This window comes from Oncorhynchus tshawytscha, linkage group LG11 (genome assembly GCF_018296145.1).
Source record: "Oncorhynchus tshawytscha isolate Ot180627B linkage group LG11, Otsh_v2.0, whole genome shotgun sequence".
NCBI classification, from domain to species: Eukaryota; Metazoa; Chordata; class Actinopteri; order Salmoniformes; family Salmonidae; genus Oncorhynchus; species Oncorhynchus tshawytscha.
This window is the reverse complement of record NC_056439.1, coordinates 31,007,398-31,022,834: the sequence shown is the minus strand read 5'-3', so window position 1 is coordinate 31,022,834 and position 15,437 is coordinate 31,007,398. Positions and strand designations below refer to the sequence as shown.

Genomic DNA, 15,437 nt, shown 5'->3' with positions numbered 1-15,437 from the left:
ACACACATACAGAGGATTGAGTTGCCTGGTACTTTCCCTCTATCTCCACTTTCATTTCAATGACTGGTTTACTAAAACAAACTCATGAAAATGGGGAGTGGAAAACGCTCAGAGGTAAATACAAAAAAATGTAATGGCTTAGTTGCATATATTCAATATTTGATATATTGTCAGAATAGATATAATCCCTGATCTATTGATAAGAAAAACGAAAGAACCATGAAAAAAACTGCATTGGTGTCAAAAACATAACGCTGAGAAAGAACGACTGAAGAAAAACTATTTTACACATTGAAAAAAAGAAGGCCAAATGTTTGAAAGGTTTTAATGTTCTTGGGTGTGATGACCACACCCTGTTTTATTGGTGAATTTAAACAGATGACAATGAGAAAGTATTTGGATCCTACTCGATATTGAAGAGTGGTTGCTTGTTTCTGGGATAGCAGCTGCGAGGTTGGGGGCTGAGGCGGATTGTCCAGGGTGGTGTGCGTGAGGGATGGGGCGCAATGGTGGCTGCTTCAGCTCTCAGCTCTCAGCTCTCAGCCACCTTATAACCTCACATGTGGACAACTGTTTAGAGCATGAGATGCTGCAGACACCCAACGCCAAAACAAATGTAGTGTAGAGCTACAAGTGGTTAACTACAAGTATAGAGCATATATAGATATATAGATATAGAGTCCTAGTGCAACAGCAATCTAAAATGAATATTTTGTGAAGAAATTACAATTGGTTATTGATGCCCTATTTAGTAAAAAAACGAATTTGCCTTCTCATTCTATGTTATTGCTTGTTCTTAGATGGACAGCTATTTATGGACATTGTGTTGCAGCAATTTGAAGATGCTGTCTTGATATTTACTTATCGGCTTCTAGTACTTCACTTCACAGCATGTTTTGTTTTTCAGGTGTTTGCCATGGGTAGGAATGGGAGATGGAAGAAACACGTACAAAGCCGCACCACAGGACAGGAGACAGCAGTGGTGACCAGTTGACTGAAGATTTGAACTAGAAAATGTAAAGTCTGTTCATGTGGTTCGGCCCTTCTAAGCAGACACTTCCGTTACTATTCTAGAAAATGTGTTCTAGAAAAAATCTTAAGAGATGTCGCCACTGAAACACACACATCAAAAATACATATTGTGCATGAAATCAGCGTAGGTGAAGGATACAGCAGCCGTAGGTCCATACAGAGGGAGACCTCTGGACTGAGGCTTCTCTTTCTCCCCTGACCCTGGTCTCTCTTACCTGTCTCAGTGGGCTGCTCACCCAGCTTGTCCAGGGTGTTGAAGGAGATGTCCAGATACTCTCTCTGGATGGCGCTCACAGCTATCTTCCTCTGCTTGCGTTGCCGGGGAACTATCTGGATCTTAAACTCTGCCTCGTCATTGTCATCATCATCATTATCAGGTTTCAGGTCGCTGTCATCAAGGTCATCATCTTCATAATCTTCCTCTTCATCGTTGTTCCCCTCCAGAGAGGTGAGGGGCTCGGCTGTGTCTTCAGGAATGTCCAGGAAGACGGTCCTACCAGAGGGACTGGTCCCCACACCCACCGCTGCCTTCAGGTCCTCAGGGTGCATAAAGTCATCCAGGGAGGTGTCAGGGACAGCAGGGGTCTTCCTCAGCAGGTCCCTCTTCTGTTGTAAACTGAGGGTCATGGGGCTCTCCAGGCCAGGGTGCTCCGGCTGGTCAGGCAGCTCCAAGGAGGTGGTGGGGGTTGCATAGCGTGGCCTCCTCTGTAAACGCTGTTGAGGGATTTCTTTTGCTGGGGAGTCTGTGGTCTTCTTGTCCATAGAGCAGTCCTCCACGCTCACTTGCACCACCCGAGACAGGTGCAGGGTGCTACTGCTGGCAGGGGAGGCACCGGGCCTGGCAGGGGAGGCAGCGGGCCTGGCAGGGGAGGCAGTGGGCCTGGCAGGGGAGGCACCGGGCCTGGCAGGGGAGGCAGCGGGCCTGGCAGGGGAGGCTGGGGGCCTGGCACTCCCATTCAGCCTGTTGCCCATCACTGTGTTGAGGTCAAATTCCTCGTCACTCTCCACGATCCTCAGTGGCGGCAGGGGCTCAAACACCAGGGAGTCGCTGTCGGACATGGAGAGGATGGAGTGTTTCTCTGGGATGGAAGTACAGTCAGAGGAGAGGTCAATGAGGTCCGGGTCCTCCTTCTCTGCTGATGAGCCCCCTGTAAGAGGGGAGTCCAGGTCGGCCTTGTCCTCAAACGTCCCCATGCAGCTGAGACGCACCTCTGGGATGACAGGCCTGGAGCAGTCTGAGTGGCCCCCCCGGGATCCTCGACGGTCCTGGCGGTCGCTGCCCTCCGCACGGCCTGAGGAACCATCTGACGAGCCTTTCCCATGGCCCCCCTTCTGCCTGGGGTGGGAGGTGGTGGAGGAGGGGGGTGCGGGGAGACCATGCTGCAGGTCACAGCGGTCAATGCAGGACTTGCGTCGGTGCTCGTCCAGGTTGTAGAGGATGGAGTCAGTGTTGGCAATGTCTAAGGACTTCTGCTTGTGCATGGCCTGCAGACGCTTCTTCCTGGTGCTCTCCTCCCTCACACAGTGCAGGATGCTGTCCTGTAACGCACTGGCCTCGCGGTACTCAGACAGCTCAATTTCACCTGACACAGACGGAGAGAGGATCAAAAGATAGCTTATATCTGATTATAAAAATCAGTGAAAGCTAAATTCATATCAGCAAAAGCATTTAAGTTCAATTTATTTATTTTTTGGATAAAATAGGTCATCCTTTGAAACTATTTTTATACTTTTCTGTGCATTTAGCTCCACTGGCTGGTACTTGACAGACTTGCTGCCACCGATCCTCTTCAGACGGGCGAAGAAGGTCTGGGACTCCTTGTTGCCTGCTCCAGTTGGGGTGTCATGGACATCAGACTCATCAAATACACTGTCCTCCTCTGGAAAAAACAAAACACACACAGTATATCCAAAACTCTCAAGTCTTACTCCAGATTCATTTCAAGCCCAGTCCAGTAATGTAATCATCTTTCTGGTGCTACCTTTCTCTTTCTCGCTATAGCGGCTGATGTTGGAGTTGTCACTGTAGAGGGGTCCGGCGGTGGCATGGGGTCTACAGCTGTGGTACTGGGCATTCAGGGTGTTGATGGTGATGTGGATCAGGTGCAGAACCCCTTTACTCACATCCATGTCCCTGTAGGCGTACTGGGACCACACACAGGATCGGTAGGAGTGGAGTGTAGGAGAGTAGAAAGCAACACCAATATTAATAAATTAGCTGTTGTTCCCAATAAAAATTATTCACAACCAGACTTTTAAGTGCCGGTAATCAATTATACACACACTGTATACAGTTTTCAATGTAAACACATTCACATAGTGGATAAGGTTTCATTATATTTTAAAAAATGGGTAGTGTGTACCTTGTAGAGGATGACCAGCAGGGCTTTGAGCCACATCTGTCTGATGTGTGGCTGCAGGGCCCAGAGAGAGCAGCGTGGGGGCTGCTGGAAGTAGTGTCTGAGCTGGGGGCATGTGCAGTACTTCAACACCTGGACCACCAGGGGGAGCAGCTGCTTCCCAAGCCCAATGTTGTAGTCCATCACCTGCAGGAAATATCACATCACGCTACGTTCTTCTTGAAGCTTGACAGATTTTCATAATCAGCAGCAGCAACATGAAACTTAAACTTTACAGAGGGAAACAAGACAATAAAAAAATCCCATCTTAAACGTACTCTCAACTGAAGAAGATGAGAGCCAGGGATATTTCTGGGGATTAAACTCTAAATGTATTCAAGGATAATCATTCAAACTATTTTTACAGCGTCAACTCGCCGTCATTCATAAGGTTACTTGATATTCTCTGACCTGTGCGATGCCAGCGATGAAAGCATTGAAGGAGGTTGAGGTCCTCATCTTTTGGGGTGCGATCATGAAGCAACCCTCCTGCTGGTCAAAGCCCAGCAGTAGATACAGGTGGCGCTTCACCGTGTTGAAGGCCTTGGCACTGCCAATGTCTGCCTCGGCACTGCTCTTGTCTTTGGCCATGAACTTCATCAGCACCATGATGAGCTGGTGCACCGTCTGGTGATCTATCCCAGCATCCTCTGGGAGCAGGTCCCTGATGACCGTGTCGTCCTCCGGTGAGGGGCTGTGGCCTAGGAGAGGGGCTGAAGCGTCAGGGTTAAAGGGTGGGAGGAAGCGTGCTGCAGACAGGGGAGCGGATGAAGTGGAGAGGGACGGTGAAGCAGGTGAACAGAGAGGGAGATAGTACGACAGTCATCTCATTTGGTCTACATTCAGCAGGGTGATTACATATATGGACACCACTAACATATTCATGGCATATGTCAAACGCAAACAGAAAATGTGAAAAGCTATTAAGATAGCAAGAGTAACAGTTTTCTCCCATTCCAACAGTATAATTAGTTTTTGCCTGAGACTAAAATAGAATGCACAATCTATGAACTCTGGATGAAAAGCAATGAATGTCAGTGAAGAGCAAACATTGTTTTTTCAAGTTTCCTGATGCCCATCAACTTTACCAATTGCCATAAGGTATTTATTTCTCCCACTATGATGTGATTATGCTGAAGGGAATGTTGATCTGGTTCAGTTGTAATAAGGTGAGTCAGATTTGGGTTGTTATTTACCTGGCAGGACTTTCTCTATCATATCTCCCAGAGTCGGGGCAGAGTGCTCTTGCCTCGTAAGTCTGAGAGCTAAAAACCATACATGAGAACACAATTTAGGAGAATGTTCTGGGGAAGTAGCAAAGGACACGTCTGAGCTTCCAGACAACCCTATACATCCCAATGTCTCACACCATTCACACAAAGTGATCCCAAGACGTATGTGGATCCTAAGACTAGTAATTCTATTAATAATTTAGCTTCCACTTGCTTACATGAAAAATAATGTGAAGCACTCAAGCTTAACAACCACACACAGTCTAAAGCCAACCCCTTCACCCAGAAACTCAGACAGCATCCTGTGCAGAGTCAATGAGGAAATCACAGATAAAACAGAACTCTTACATCCAGCAAGAGAACGAATCACAGAAAACAATTGAATAAAACAAACAGGAACACAGATACTGTTTGTAGGTGTACTAACAGAACAGAGAGATGAATGGATGAGGAGAGAAACAGTAGGAGCATGGGACAGACAAAAGCTGAGACCCACAGACTAGTAGCCTAACCAACCAATGGACACTCTACCAACTGGACACTTACGGAGACGGTTACACAGAGTCTCTGGGAGGGAGAAGGCCCTCTTGGACTCGGACGGGCCCTTGACGCTGTCACGGAGGGAACGCACACTCTTCTGGCGATTCCTGGCAAAGCGCGCCCGTCTGATTTTCCACATCGCTGCATCACTAAGGTTGGCCACATTGGTGCGCACAGCTGTGATGGCTGACACGGAGATACAAGGAAGGAAAGATAAATAACACACATCACTGTGACTGTGCCTCATAACACACCTCAACTGGAACAGTTATGTTCTTATTTCACAGGTATATATTTCCCTACTGTACATGCTTTGTTTGTTGTGTTGAACATGTCATAGCACAACTTCTATTATGCAGACTATGTAACAGAGAGAATCCTCCAGCTGGGCGTACTGGTGGGGAAAGGGAACTCCTTGTTGCAGTCCAAGTGGAGCTGGGCCTCCAGGGAGAGCGTCTCGAAGCGGTTGACAAAGAACTCCCAGCTGAGGGCAGGGACCTCCTGCTTCAGGTGGTGCAGCATCAGCAGCTTGCTGAGGATGATGGGCCGGTCCCTCACCACTGTGTCGAACTGGAAGTCCAGGCACAGACACAAGCCCTAAAGGCACACACAGATACAGACACAGACACACAGAGATACAGACAGAGACACAACTTTTTCACTGCACTTACATGTTTATGTGTTATTTGTCAATCCGGAATTATTTGCTGACATGATGCGAAGCAATTTATCCTCCGGGACAAAAAAAGACTCTATACACGTGTTCAATTGATATAAGGAAAGTGGTTGTATGGTAGTTGAATAAGAGTATTTATCTTGGCCTAGATAGAGCTCTGTTAGTCACCTGTAGTGCTGGGCTCTTGATGGTGTCCAGCAGCAGCCTGGCGCGTGTTGCCACAGCCGGGTTGACATCCTCCACAGAGGCCAGGAAGCAGCAGAAAGCGTGGGCCAGGGAGTACTTCAGCAGGTGATTTTTCGTCACAGAACCAATGTCTAGGAACCGACAGAGCACTGCTACCTTCTCCACTGGGAGTTACCATGACAACACAGACAGGGCATAAGACAATATCTCAGCGCCATGACACATAGAGGTAGATAGAACACTAAGTAAAAGGTATAATGAGAACACCACGTTCTACAATCTAATCTGATTTTTTTTATCTTGTAAACCTTACTTTTGTATATAGATAACAAACAATGCATCAGTAAACATGTAGTCTCTACGAATAATGCAATTTTGTAAAAAATAAATAAATTAAGGTGTAGATCAGCTTTAATATTGGAGATAGATTGTAGCTTATATCAATGTAATTGTCTTCATCATTTCCAATCCCCCATAAAAAATAACACAATTTTGTAAATTCCGGATCTCTATGGCAACGCATCATTGCCCAAGTTTCTCAAAATTGGGCCAGTGATGTCTGAGATATCACGTGTGATGAAAGAACGTACAGATGGAGATCCACAGTATCCTCCCCGATTTCATTATGGGGGGCAATAATAAATCAAGTAAATGTCTGGTCTATTCATTATTTTCATTGCAAAGGATAGTCTTAAAATAAGCATCACTCTAATGCTGATGGGCAATGTACAGTGTCTGCCACTAGATGGCACTGTGGAGAAGGAGGCAAGCCAGCATTATCCTAGCCAGATTGCCTGTGGGCAGAGAGGAAGAGGCAAAGTCAGAGGGATAACAGACTTGGGCTGCAGTCCAAACACTTAACAGATACACCCTCATTCACTTACCCTCGCCTTATGCCCTTGGGGGAATCCCCGTCGCCATCTTGGAGGACGGTCTAAATTATTAGCCAAGCAAGGGAGGTTTGCAACGTAAGCCCCTCAACCCTCATTTTTAGTCGGCTTTGCGAATGTACAATTATGCTCACTCCGGGGCCTGACACTCCCCAAAATTCACTTTGTGACGATTGTACATACGCTACGAAAAGTCGGCAAAATCTTAAAAACAACATCAATGGAGGAGTCAACATATAAGTGTAAGTAAAAACAAATGCAAATAAGTTATAAATTGTGCTACTTAATGCACATGACGGCACAAACACGTCTCGTAAAAGTTAACATGTTGCTGTTTGGTTATCTTTTGGAAATTGTAGAAATAAAACATTTTCCTTCTTCAGAAGTTCCAGCTAGGCAGACTAACGTTAGTTAGCTAATTCATTTGCTAGCCATCATACAGTAGGCGTATATGAATAATTATGTATTTAATATAAGTAGACATGCACTCATAATTGACTGTAGCGCATATAAAGCACCCACAAGCTACTGGTGGCTGAAAACACAATCATCGCGGGATGAACATGTGACGAATTTCCGGCCAAGGGTGGTGCATTTAAAAATCATTCCTTCTTCCCTCGCCCTGCAAGTGTATACAAGTCAGACGTCATGATAAGTCATCAAAAGTGTCCAACTAATTTGACGGCTGAGGGGATAGGGTGTGTCTTTTCAGTGTTAGGACCGTAGGCCTAGAATCAGGGGCTAGACGTACAGTTGAAGCCGGAAGTTTACATACACTTAGGTTGGAGTCATTAAAACTCGTTTTTCAACCACTCCACAAATTTCTTGTTAACAAACTATAGTTTTGGCAAGTTGGTTAGGACATCTACTTTATGCATGACACAAGTAATTTTACCAATGATTGTTTACAGACAATTTATTTCACTTATAATTCACTGCATCACAAATCCAGTGGGTCAGAAGTTTACATACACTACGTTGACTGTGCCTTTAAACAGCTTGGAAAATTCCAGAAAATTATGTCATGGCTTTAGAAGCTTCTGATAGGCTAATTGACATCATTTGAGTCCATTGGAGGTGTACCTGTGGATATATTTCAAGGCCTACCTTCAAACTCAGTGCCTCTTTGCTTGACATCATGGGAAAATCAAAAGAAATCAGACAAGACCTCAGAAAAAAAATTGTAGACCTCCACAATTCTGGTTCATCCTTGGGAGCAATTTCCAAACTCCTGAAGGTACCACGTTCATCAGTACAAACTATAGTACGCAAGTATAAACACCATGGGACCACACAGCTGTCATACGGCTCAGGAAGGAGACGTGTTCTGTCTCCTAGAGATGAACGTACTTTGGTGCGAGAAGTGCAAATCAATCCCAGAACAACAGCAAAGGACCTTGTGAAGATGCTGGAGGAAGCAGGTACAAAAGTATCTATATCCACAGTAAAAACAAGTCCTATATCGACATAACCTGAAAGGCCGCTCAGCAAAGAAGAAGCCACTGCTCCCAAAACGTCATAAAAAAACAGACTACGGTTTGCAACTGCACATGGGGACAAAGATCGTACTTTTTGGAGAAATGTCCTCTGGTCCTCTGGAGGCTTGCAAGCCGAAGAACACCATCATCCCACCATCATCCCCGTGAAGCACGGGGGTGGCAGCATCATGTTGTGGGGGTGCTTTGCTGCAGGAGGGACTGGCACACTTCACAAAATAGATGGCATCATGATTACGGAAAATTATGTGGATATATTGAAGCAACATCTCAAGACATCAGTTAAAGCTTGGTGGCAAATTGGTCTTCCAAATGGACAATGACCCCAAGCATACTTCCAAAGTTGTGGCAAAATGGCTTAAGGACAACAAAGTCAAGGTGTTGGAGTGGCCATCACAAAGCCCTGACCTCAATCCTATAGAAAATGTGTGGGCAGAACTGAAAAAGCATGTGCGAGCAAGGAGGCCTACAAACCTGACTCAGTTACACCAGCTCTGTCAGGAGGAATGGGACAAAATTCCCCCAATTTATTGTGGGAAGCTTGTGGAAGGCTACCCTAAACGTTTGACCCAAGTTAAACAATTTAAAGGCAATGCTACCAAATACTAATTGAGTGCATGTAAACTTCTGACCCACTGGGAATGTGAGGAAAGAAATAAAAGCTGAAATAAATCATTCTCTACTATTATTCTGACATTTCACATTCTTAAAATAAAGTGGTGATCCTAACTGACCTAAAACAGAATTTTTTTACTCTGATTAAATGTCCGGAATTGTGAAACACTGAGTTTAAATGTATTTCGCTATGGTGTATATCATAGTAAATATATATCTGGGACACTTCACAATTAGTATGATATGTTACGTTTCGTATGTTATGTAATTCAGTTATGGATGTCCATTATACATTTTGTATGATATGTTCCGAATTACAAGTTCTATGATATTACAAAACGCATGATACAGTATGTTACAAATTCCAATTTGTTGTGGCTAACGTTAGCTAGGTTTGGGATTAGGGTTAGGAGATAGGGTTAGGGTTAAGGTTAGGAGTTAGATTAAAGGGTTAAGGTTGGGGTTACGGTTAGGAGAAGTGTTAGCTAACATGCTAAGTGGTTGCAAAATAACTAAAAAGTAGTAAATAGTTGCAAAGTTGCTAATTAGCTAAAGTTGTCCGTGATGAGATTTGAATGTGTGACCTTTGGGTTACTATATGTTTGTGTTATACGCCCACACACTGGAAATTGGTTAACCTCATCTGATGCAGAACTCCATCACTCTCCTTCTTGGTCAAATTGCCCTTACACAGCCTGGATGTGTATTTTGGGTCATTGTCCTGTTGAGAACAAATGATTGTCCCACTAAGCACAACCAGATGGGTTGGGGTATCGCTGTAGAATGCTGTGGTAACAATGCTGGTTAAGTGTGCATTGAATTTTAAATAAATCATGGATAGTGTCACCAGCAAAACACCCCCACACCATCACAGCTCCTCCTCCGTGCTTCATAGTGGGAACCACACATGTGGAGATCATCCATTCACCTACTCTGCGTCTCACAAAGACACGGCAGTTGGAACCGAAATACTCAAATTTGGACTCATCAGACCAGAGGACAGATTTCCACCGGTCTAATGTCCATTGCTTGTGTTTCTTGGCCCAAGCAAATCTCTTATTATTATTGGTGTCCGTTAGTAGTGGTTTCTTTGCAGCAATTCAAACACGAAGGCCTGATTCACGCAGTCTCTTCTGAACAGTTAATGTTGAGATGTGTCTGTTACTTGAACTATGTGAACCATTTATTTAGGCTGCAATCTGAGGTGCAGCTAACTCTAAATGAACTAATGATCTGCAGCAGAGGTAAGTTTTGGTCTTCCTTTCCTGTGGCGGTCCTCATGAGAGCCAGCTTCATCATAGCTCTTGATGGTTTTTGCGACTGCACTTGAAGAAACTTTCAAAGTTCTTGACATTTTCTGGATTAACTGACCTTCATGTCTTAAAGTAATGATGGACTGTTGTTTCTCTTTGCTTATTTGAGCTGTTCTTGCCATAATATGGACTTGGTCTTTTACCAAATAGGGCTATCTTCTGTATACCACCCATACCTTGTCACAACACAACTGATTGGCTCAAATGCATTAAGAAGGAAAGAAATTCCACAAAATAACTTTTAACAAGTTAATTGAAATGTATTCCAGGTGACTACCTCATTAAGCTGGTTGAGAGAATGCCAAGAGTGTGCAAAGCTGTCATCAAGGCAAAGGGTGGCTACTTTGAAAAATCTCAAATCAATTTTTTTTATATATATATATATATATATATATATTTTTTTACCCCTTTTTAACAATTTTTTAGTTACTACATGATTCCATATGTGTTATTTCATAGTTTTGATGTCTTCACTATTGTTCTACAATGTAGAAAATTGTAAAAATAAAGAAAACCCCTTGAATGAGCAGCTGTGTCCAAACTTTTGACTGGTACTGTATGTAAACACACACACACACACACACACACACACACACACACAGAGACACACACACGTACAGTGAAGCCTCCTATATCATTCACCTGCTTCAAAGCGTATCTTCCAGTCCTTGCTGTTGAAATTGCTGTCCACCAGGTTCCAGAAGATGTCTGCTCCATGGGAGAGGGAGAGAGCATGCAGGAGCTGGGGCACGGCCAGGGAGGCCAGCTGGCAGAACTCGGACTTCAGCATGGTCCACAGTCTAGAACATACAGGTATCACATTAGACGCACACACATCTGGCTGCTCTTCACATGTTTGATGATCCAGTACAACTTTCATTAAGATGATGATCGACAATTTCAGTTGCTACATGTAGCTACATCTCATGGCTCAAGTCATGTTTAAAGAAAGTACTCGCAAAGATATCTGTAGAAAACCAACAAGCTACTGTATGTGTGAAACTGCAGGAGGGGCCCCATGCGGTGATGGTGACTGTGATGACCTGGGAATAAGCATCTTTTCCTGGATGTAGGCCAGGAACTGGGGGTGGTCCTTACGGGCCAGGTACAGACACTCTCCGTGGAGACACAGGATCTTCAGACAGTTCAGCATGTTGAACAGGATATTAGGCTCCTCAAACTTGGACATTTCCTACATTGATGAACAGAAGGTAGAGTTCATTTCCTCACTCAATCTTTTCTAATGAGGGGATTATTTTATTTGATTACGCATCTATTATTTAGACAGTTTATATCTGTACATTACAACATACTTTAACACTAGATACAGGTGGACTAGCAGGTACCTGCAGAATGGTGTATATTAGCTTGAGAGACACAGGGAGCTGCTGGTAGGAAAACGTCTTGTCGGGATTATTCTTCATTGCTGTAGAACAGAAAGCTTTGATATAAAACAAAGCCTAACACTGCCTAGCAAAGGAGAAACTATGCAGTGTTTCCTTTTCATGTTGCACACTGCCTCTGAACTGTTACAGAAAAGTGTTCATTTCATATTTTTCACATTAATTGGCTTCAGGTCAAACGATACATTTGGGATTACATTTTTATAATAACGAGGTGTTTGCACCGACACAACTGAGCATTGTTCTGCTTGTGTTTCGTCAGATCTATATCCATGCATTGAGACATTCTGTGCTCATTTTAGAACCCTTCCAACCCAAGCCTTAGGTCACCATGGATACATACATGGGTTGTCAGGAGAGTCACTTTGATTGGTAGGGTTGTCAGTGTGTGTGCTGGTAGGGTGGTCCCCTTCCTCTGTCCCTCCCTTTGTCCCTTTTTCAGGTCCAAACACTTGAGGCAACAGCAATGTGTCCTCCAAGCCATCTGTTGGCTCCTATAGGGAAGACACAATCATATCTATTGACAACCAAATGCAGTAAGAATTACCAACCACTGAAAAACAATTGGGACGCTTCAGGACATCCTTCATGTTTTTACAGGAGTGTGTGTGCATGTGTGTCTCACCACCAGATGTATCTCCTCCCTGGGGGTGAGTCTCTCCAGGAGCTCAAAGCCCAGCTGGTAGCATAAGATGCTAGACTGGCACAGGCTGCACTCCAGGGCCTTCTCATCCTTCTGACAGGTGTGGGAGCCCCCCCACGGGGCCTGGAAGACGTTGTTGATGATGCCCACAATGTCTTTCCCTAGGCTGCTTTCCAGAACCAGAATCACGCCGTCATCCTGGAGCTCCATCTGGACAAGGAACCAACACAACAGGTTGAACAGGAGAACCCAATAGAAAGTGGGACGGAATTCAACTTGGTGGCTGTGACATATTCAATGAGGCATTGTAAAATGCAGCAAACAGTACTGTATAACTGAACCCATGTCTGGAATGTGCCTTCCGAGCTTCAAAATAATATATTATTATACAGCACACACTTCCTTGCTCACATGCAAACAAACACACCCATTCAGCACACAAACAAAAGGCACATTCATGCTCAAAGATTTGGCCACCTGTTTGAGGATGAGGTCAAACATGAGGATGAAGCAGCTCAGGTTCATGTCATCATCGTCACAGTCCAGGTCCAGGGCACAGTGTCCTGTAGCATGGCCTAGGTTCTTAAAGGGACTGCAGTGCAGGGGGCTCCGGAATGGGCTTCGGAACGGACTGGGGAATGGGCTCAGGGTGTTGTGCTGCCCAAGACGGCCTGGTTCTGAAACCACGCTTTCCTAGGAACATCACGCACCCACACACACACACAAACGTGTAATTGTTTCATATTTGTACTATCCTTAGAATTACCCTCCAAGTTATCAAGGTGTGTTCAGGTGTAGAAATATACTGCAAATATACTGTCGATAGATGAGCCTAAGGCTTTAACTTTCAATGATAAATCTGAACGATGGTAAAACTCAATTAAGCCCCTTAAACAGGACTATATTTAGACTTCAGCAGTTACCATGACAACGCACGGGCCGTGGATGGTTGACAATAGAGGGTAGCTAGATAACAATAATTTTCCTATTGTGGATGTAAACTGTATCTGTCCTGAGCTCATTTGTTCTTCTGTTACTGTTCATTGATAGAAAGGAAATATATGAGCGATAAGAGCTTTTTTCTTTGGCATTGAGGTTGTTTTGCATGGGAGTTGATGACATAGTATGACATCTCACCCTCCGAGCCTCAGTATTTTCCCCAGTTAGATTTGAGACGTGAGCCTTCCTCTGATTGGCCAGTTCCTTCACAGAGTTCACCCCATCAGAGAACATCCCGACCAACAGCTGCAGAGGCACCACAATGTCCAGCTCTGACAACACCTGGGTCCATCCAGACACATACAAATAAACACACCAACAGTTACACACACACACACACACACACACAAAGATGCAGACCAAACTCATACGTACCCACAAGACACATTAATGACAAAAACAGGTTTACACACGCACATATGAAACACACAAACAAACAGATGTTAAGAGAGGCTAAAGACAAGACACTAGAATGTAGTACACATACTCCTGTAGTGCTGCTTTGAGTGTGACCTATATAGACAGATTGAATTACTTTGGTGTCTGTAATCACAGTCATGACAGAAAACGTGAAAATCCATCCACGTATAAATAGGACAGCAGGCTGTGAGTGCATATGGAATCAAAAGCAAAATCCCTCCTCTCTCCCCCTCAGAACTCTGGTCTCATGCTAGCCGTGTGACCCAGTTCGATATTCAGTAAAGCCCCTGCCCAGGCACTCACACATCATGACAACCTGTCCATTTCACACATGAAATTAACCACTCAATATGAAATGGACACTCGTAAAAAGCCACAGGCCTTATACTCACATGCAGCCAGAGCAGAGCCTGCTCCTGCACAGAGGCTGGGTAGCCTGAGAACCTGCAGCTAATGAACCCAAACATCTCCTCCATGGAGAAGGGCAGAGGGCACAGTTCAATGTCAAACATCTTGCTGCAGGGAGAACAGAGGGGAGAGGTGGGGAAATGCTTTTGGAGCTGAGGCTTAGTATTGCGTCTCTCTCAGGTGTAACAATGGAAACTAAGCAAGTCTGTTTTCACTGTCTACCCCGTGTGTTTCACATAGTCACATTACATTTCACATAGCATTCAAACTTTCTCATGAGAGAGAAAATGATTTCTGCGTCAACAGTAACCATAGGAACCCATTGACGTAGAGGAGGTAGTACAGTGAACTGGGCGACTTGGAGGAAATTCAGTATACAGTACCTGAGCACCTCTCTGAACTCCTTGAGCTGCTGGTCAGGCACCTCAGTGCGGATGGCCTCCAGCCATTCTGGCATGAAGCACTCCCACAGCGGCTGGCTGATCACGTTGTAGGGGATCAGGCTCAGGATCCTGTTCAGCCCCTCTTTCAGCTGGGTCACCGTGTTGCAAGACTTATCCCAGTAACCCCCCACCTGGGGATATGAGTGCATAGACACATACACAGGTCAGGTATAACCATGGAGGGTATTCACCAAGGAACACAACCATCACTTGCTGTCCCTACAATGTGCATTGCCTCTAGAAACAGCCCTAACCTCATACTATCCTACACCCACCATTACACCCTACAACCCCTCACGGTCACCCCCTGAAGCTCAACCACCTTAACCCTCCAACACCTCTCCTCCTCCCCCTCTCCTCCTCCCCCTCTCCACCCCTCCCCCGCTCCTCCTCACTCTGGCAAACTCCACAGGCTTGGGCAGCAGGCACATCACCATGACATCGAATCGCACGTCACACACGGTCTTCAGCCACTTGGTGACAAACTGTGGCTTGAGCTTCTCCACCAGGGAGCCCACCTCATCGTCCATCATGTAGGCTGTGGAGTGGAACCACTGGAACACCATGCTCACTAGCCGCGCCAGGCTCTCTGTGGGCGTGTTCTCACTGGGGGTGCACAGGCTCACCTACAGGGATGGGGGCAAGGATGTAGGGTATCATGGTCAATCAGGGGCTTCCGAGATTGGAGAGAGATATGGTTAAAGCATATAATGTTGCACTATGAAGAGAGTACAGCCCGGGC

General features: G+C 45.1%; 1 protein-coding gene across 7 annotated transcripts in view; it reads right to left on the bottom strand.

Moving 5' to 3' along the window:
• The window catches only part of LOC112261731 (protein unc-79 homolog), a 45,552-nt gene that overhangs the window by 12,411 nt on the left and 17,704 nt on the right, over nucleotides 1–15,437 (bottom strand). For 3 of the 7 annotated variants that reach the window (XM_024437319.2, XM_042330011.1, XM_024437324.2), the window contains exons 14-32: nucleotides 15,091–15,321; nucleotides 14,636–14,826; nucleotides 14,237–14,360; nucleotides 13,563–13,706; nucleotides 12,903–13,118; nucleotides 12,408–12,635; nucleotides 12,126–12,276; nucleotides 11,726–11,805; nucleotides 11,423–11,571; nucleotides 11,022–11,179; nucleotides 6,048–6,229; nucleotides 5,599–5,800; nucleotides 5,210–5,389; nucleotides 4,628–4,696; nucleotides 3,843–4,180; nucleotides 3,396–3,578; nucleotides 3,015–3,177; nucleotides 2,763–2,912; nucleotides 1,248–2,615 (exon numbers count right to left, since the gene is read on the bottom strand). In XM_024437319.2, coding sequence (XP_024293087.2) covers nucleotides 1,248–2,615; nucleotides 2,763–2,912; nucleotides 3,015–3,177; nucleotides 3,396–3,578; nucleotides 3,843–4,180; nucleotides 4,628–4,696; nucleotides 5,210–5,389; nucleotides 5,599–5,800; nucleotides 6,048–6,229; nucleotides 11,022–11,179; nucleotides 11,423–11,571; nucleotides 11,726–11,805; nucleotides 12,126–12,276; nucleotides 12,408–12,635; nucleotides 12,903–13,118; nucleotides 13,563–13,706; nucleotides 14,237–14,360; nucleotides 14,636–14,826; nucleotides 15,091–15,321 — 4,507 coding nt within the window. The remainder of the gene's footprint in view (nucleotides 1–1,247; nucleotides 2,616–2,762; nucleotides 2,913–3,014; nucleotides 3,178–3,395; nucleotides 3,579–3,842; nucleotides 4,181–4,627; nucleotides 4,697–5,209; nucleotides 5,390–5,598; nucleotides 5,801–6,047; nucleotides 6,230–11,021; nucleotides 11,180–11,422; nucleotides 11,572–11,725; nucleotides 11,806–12,125; nucleotides 12,277–12,407; nucleotides 12,636–12,902; nucleotides 13,119–13,562; nucleotides 13,707–14,236; nucleotides 14,361–14,635; nucleotides 14,827–15,090; nucleotides 15,322–15,437) is intronic. The other 4 variants (XM_024437320.2, XM_024437321.2, XM_024437322.2 and 1 more) reach the window with 4 other exon arrangements.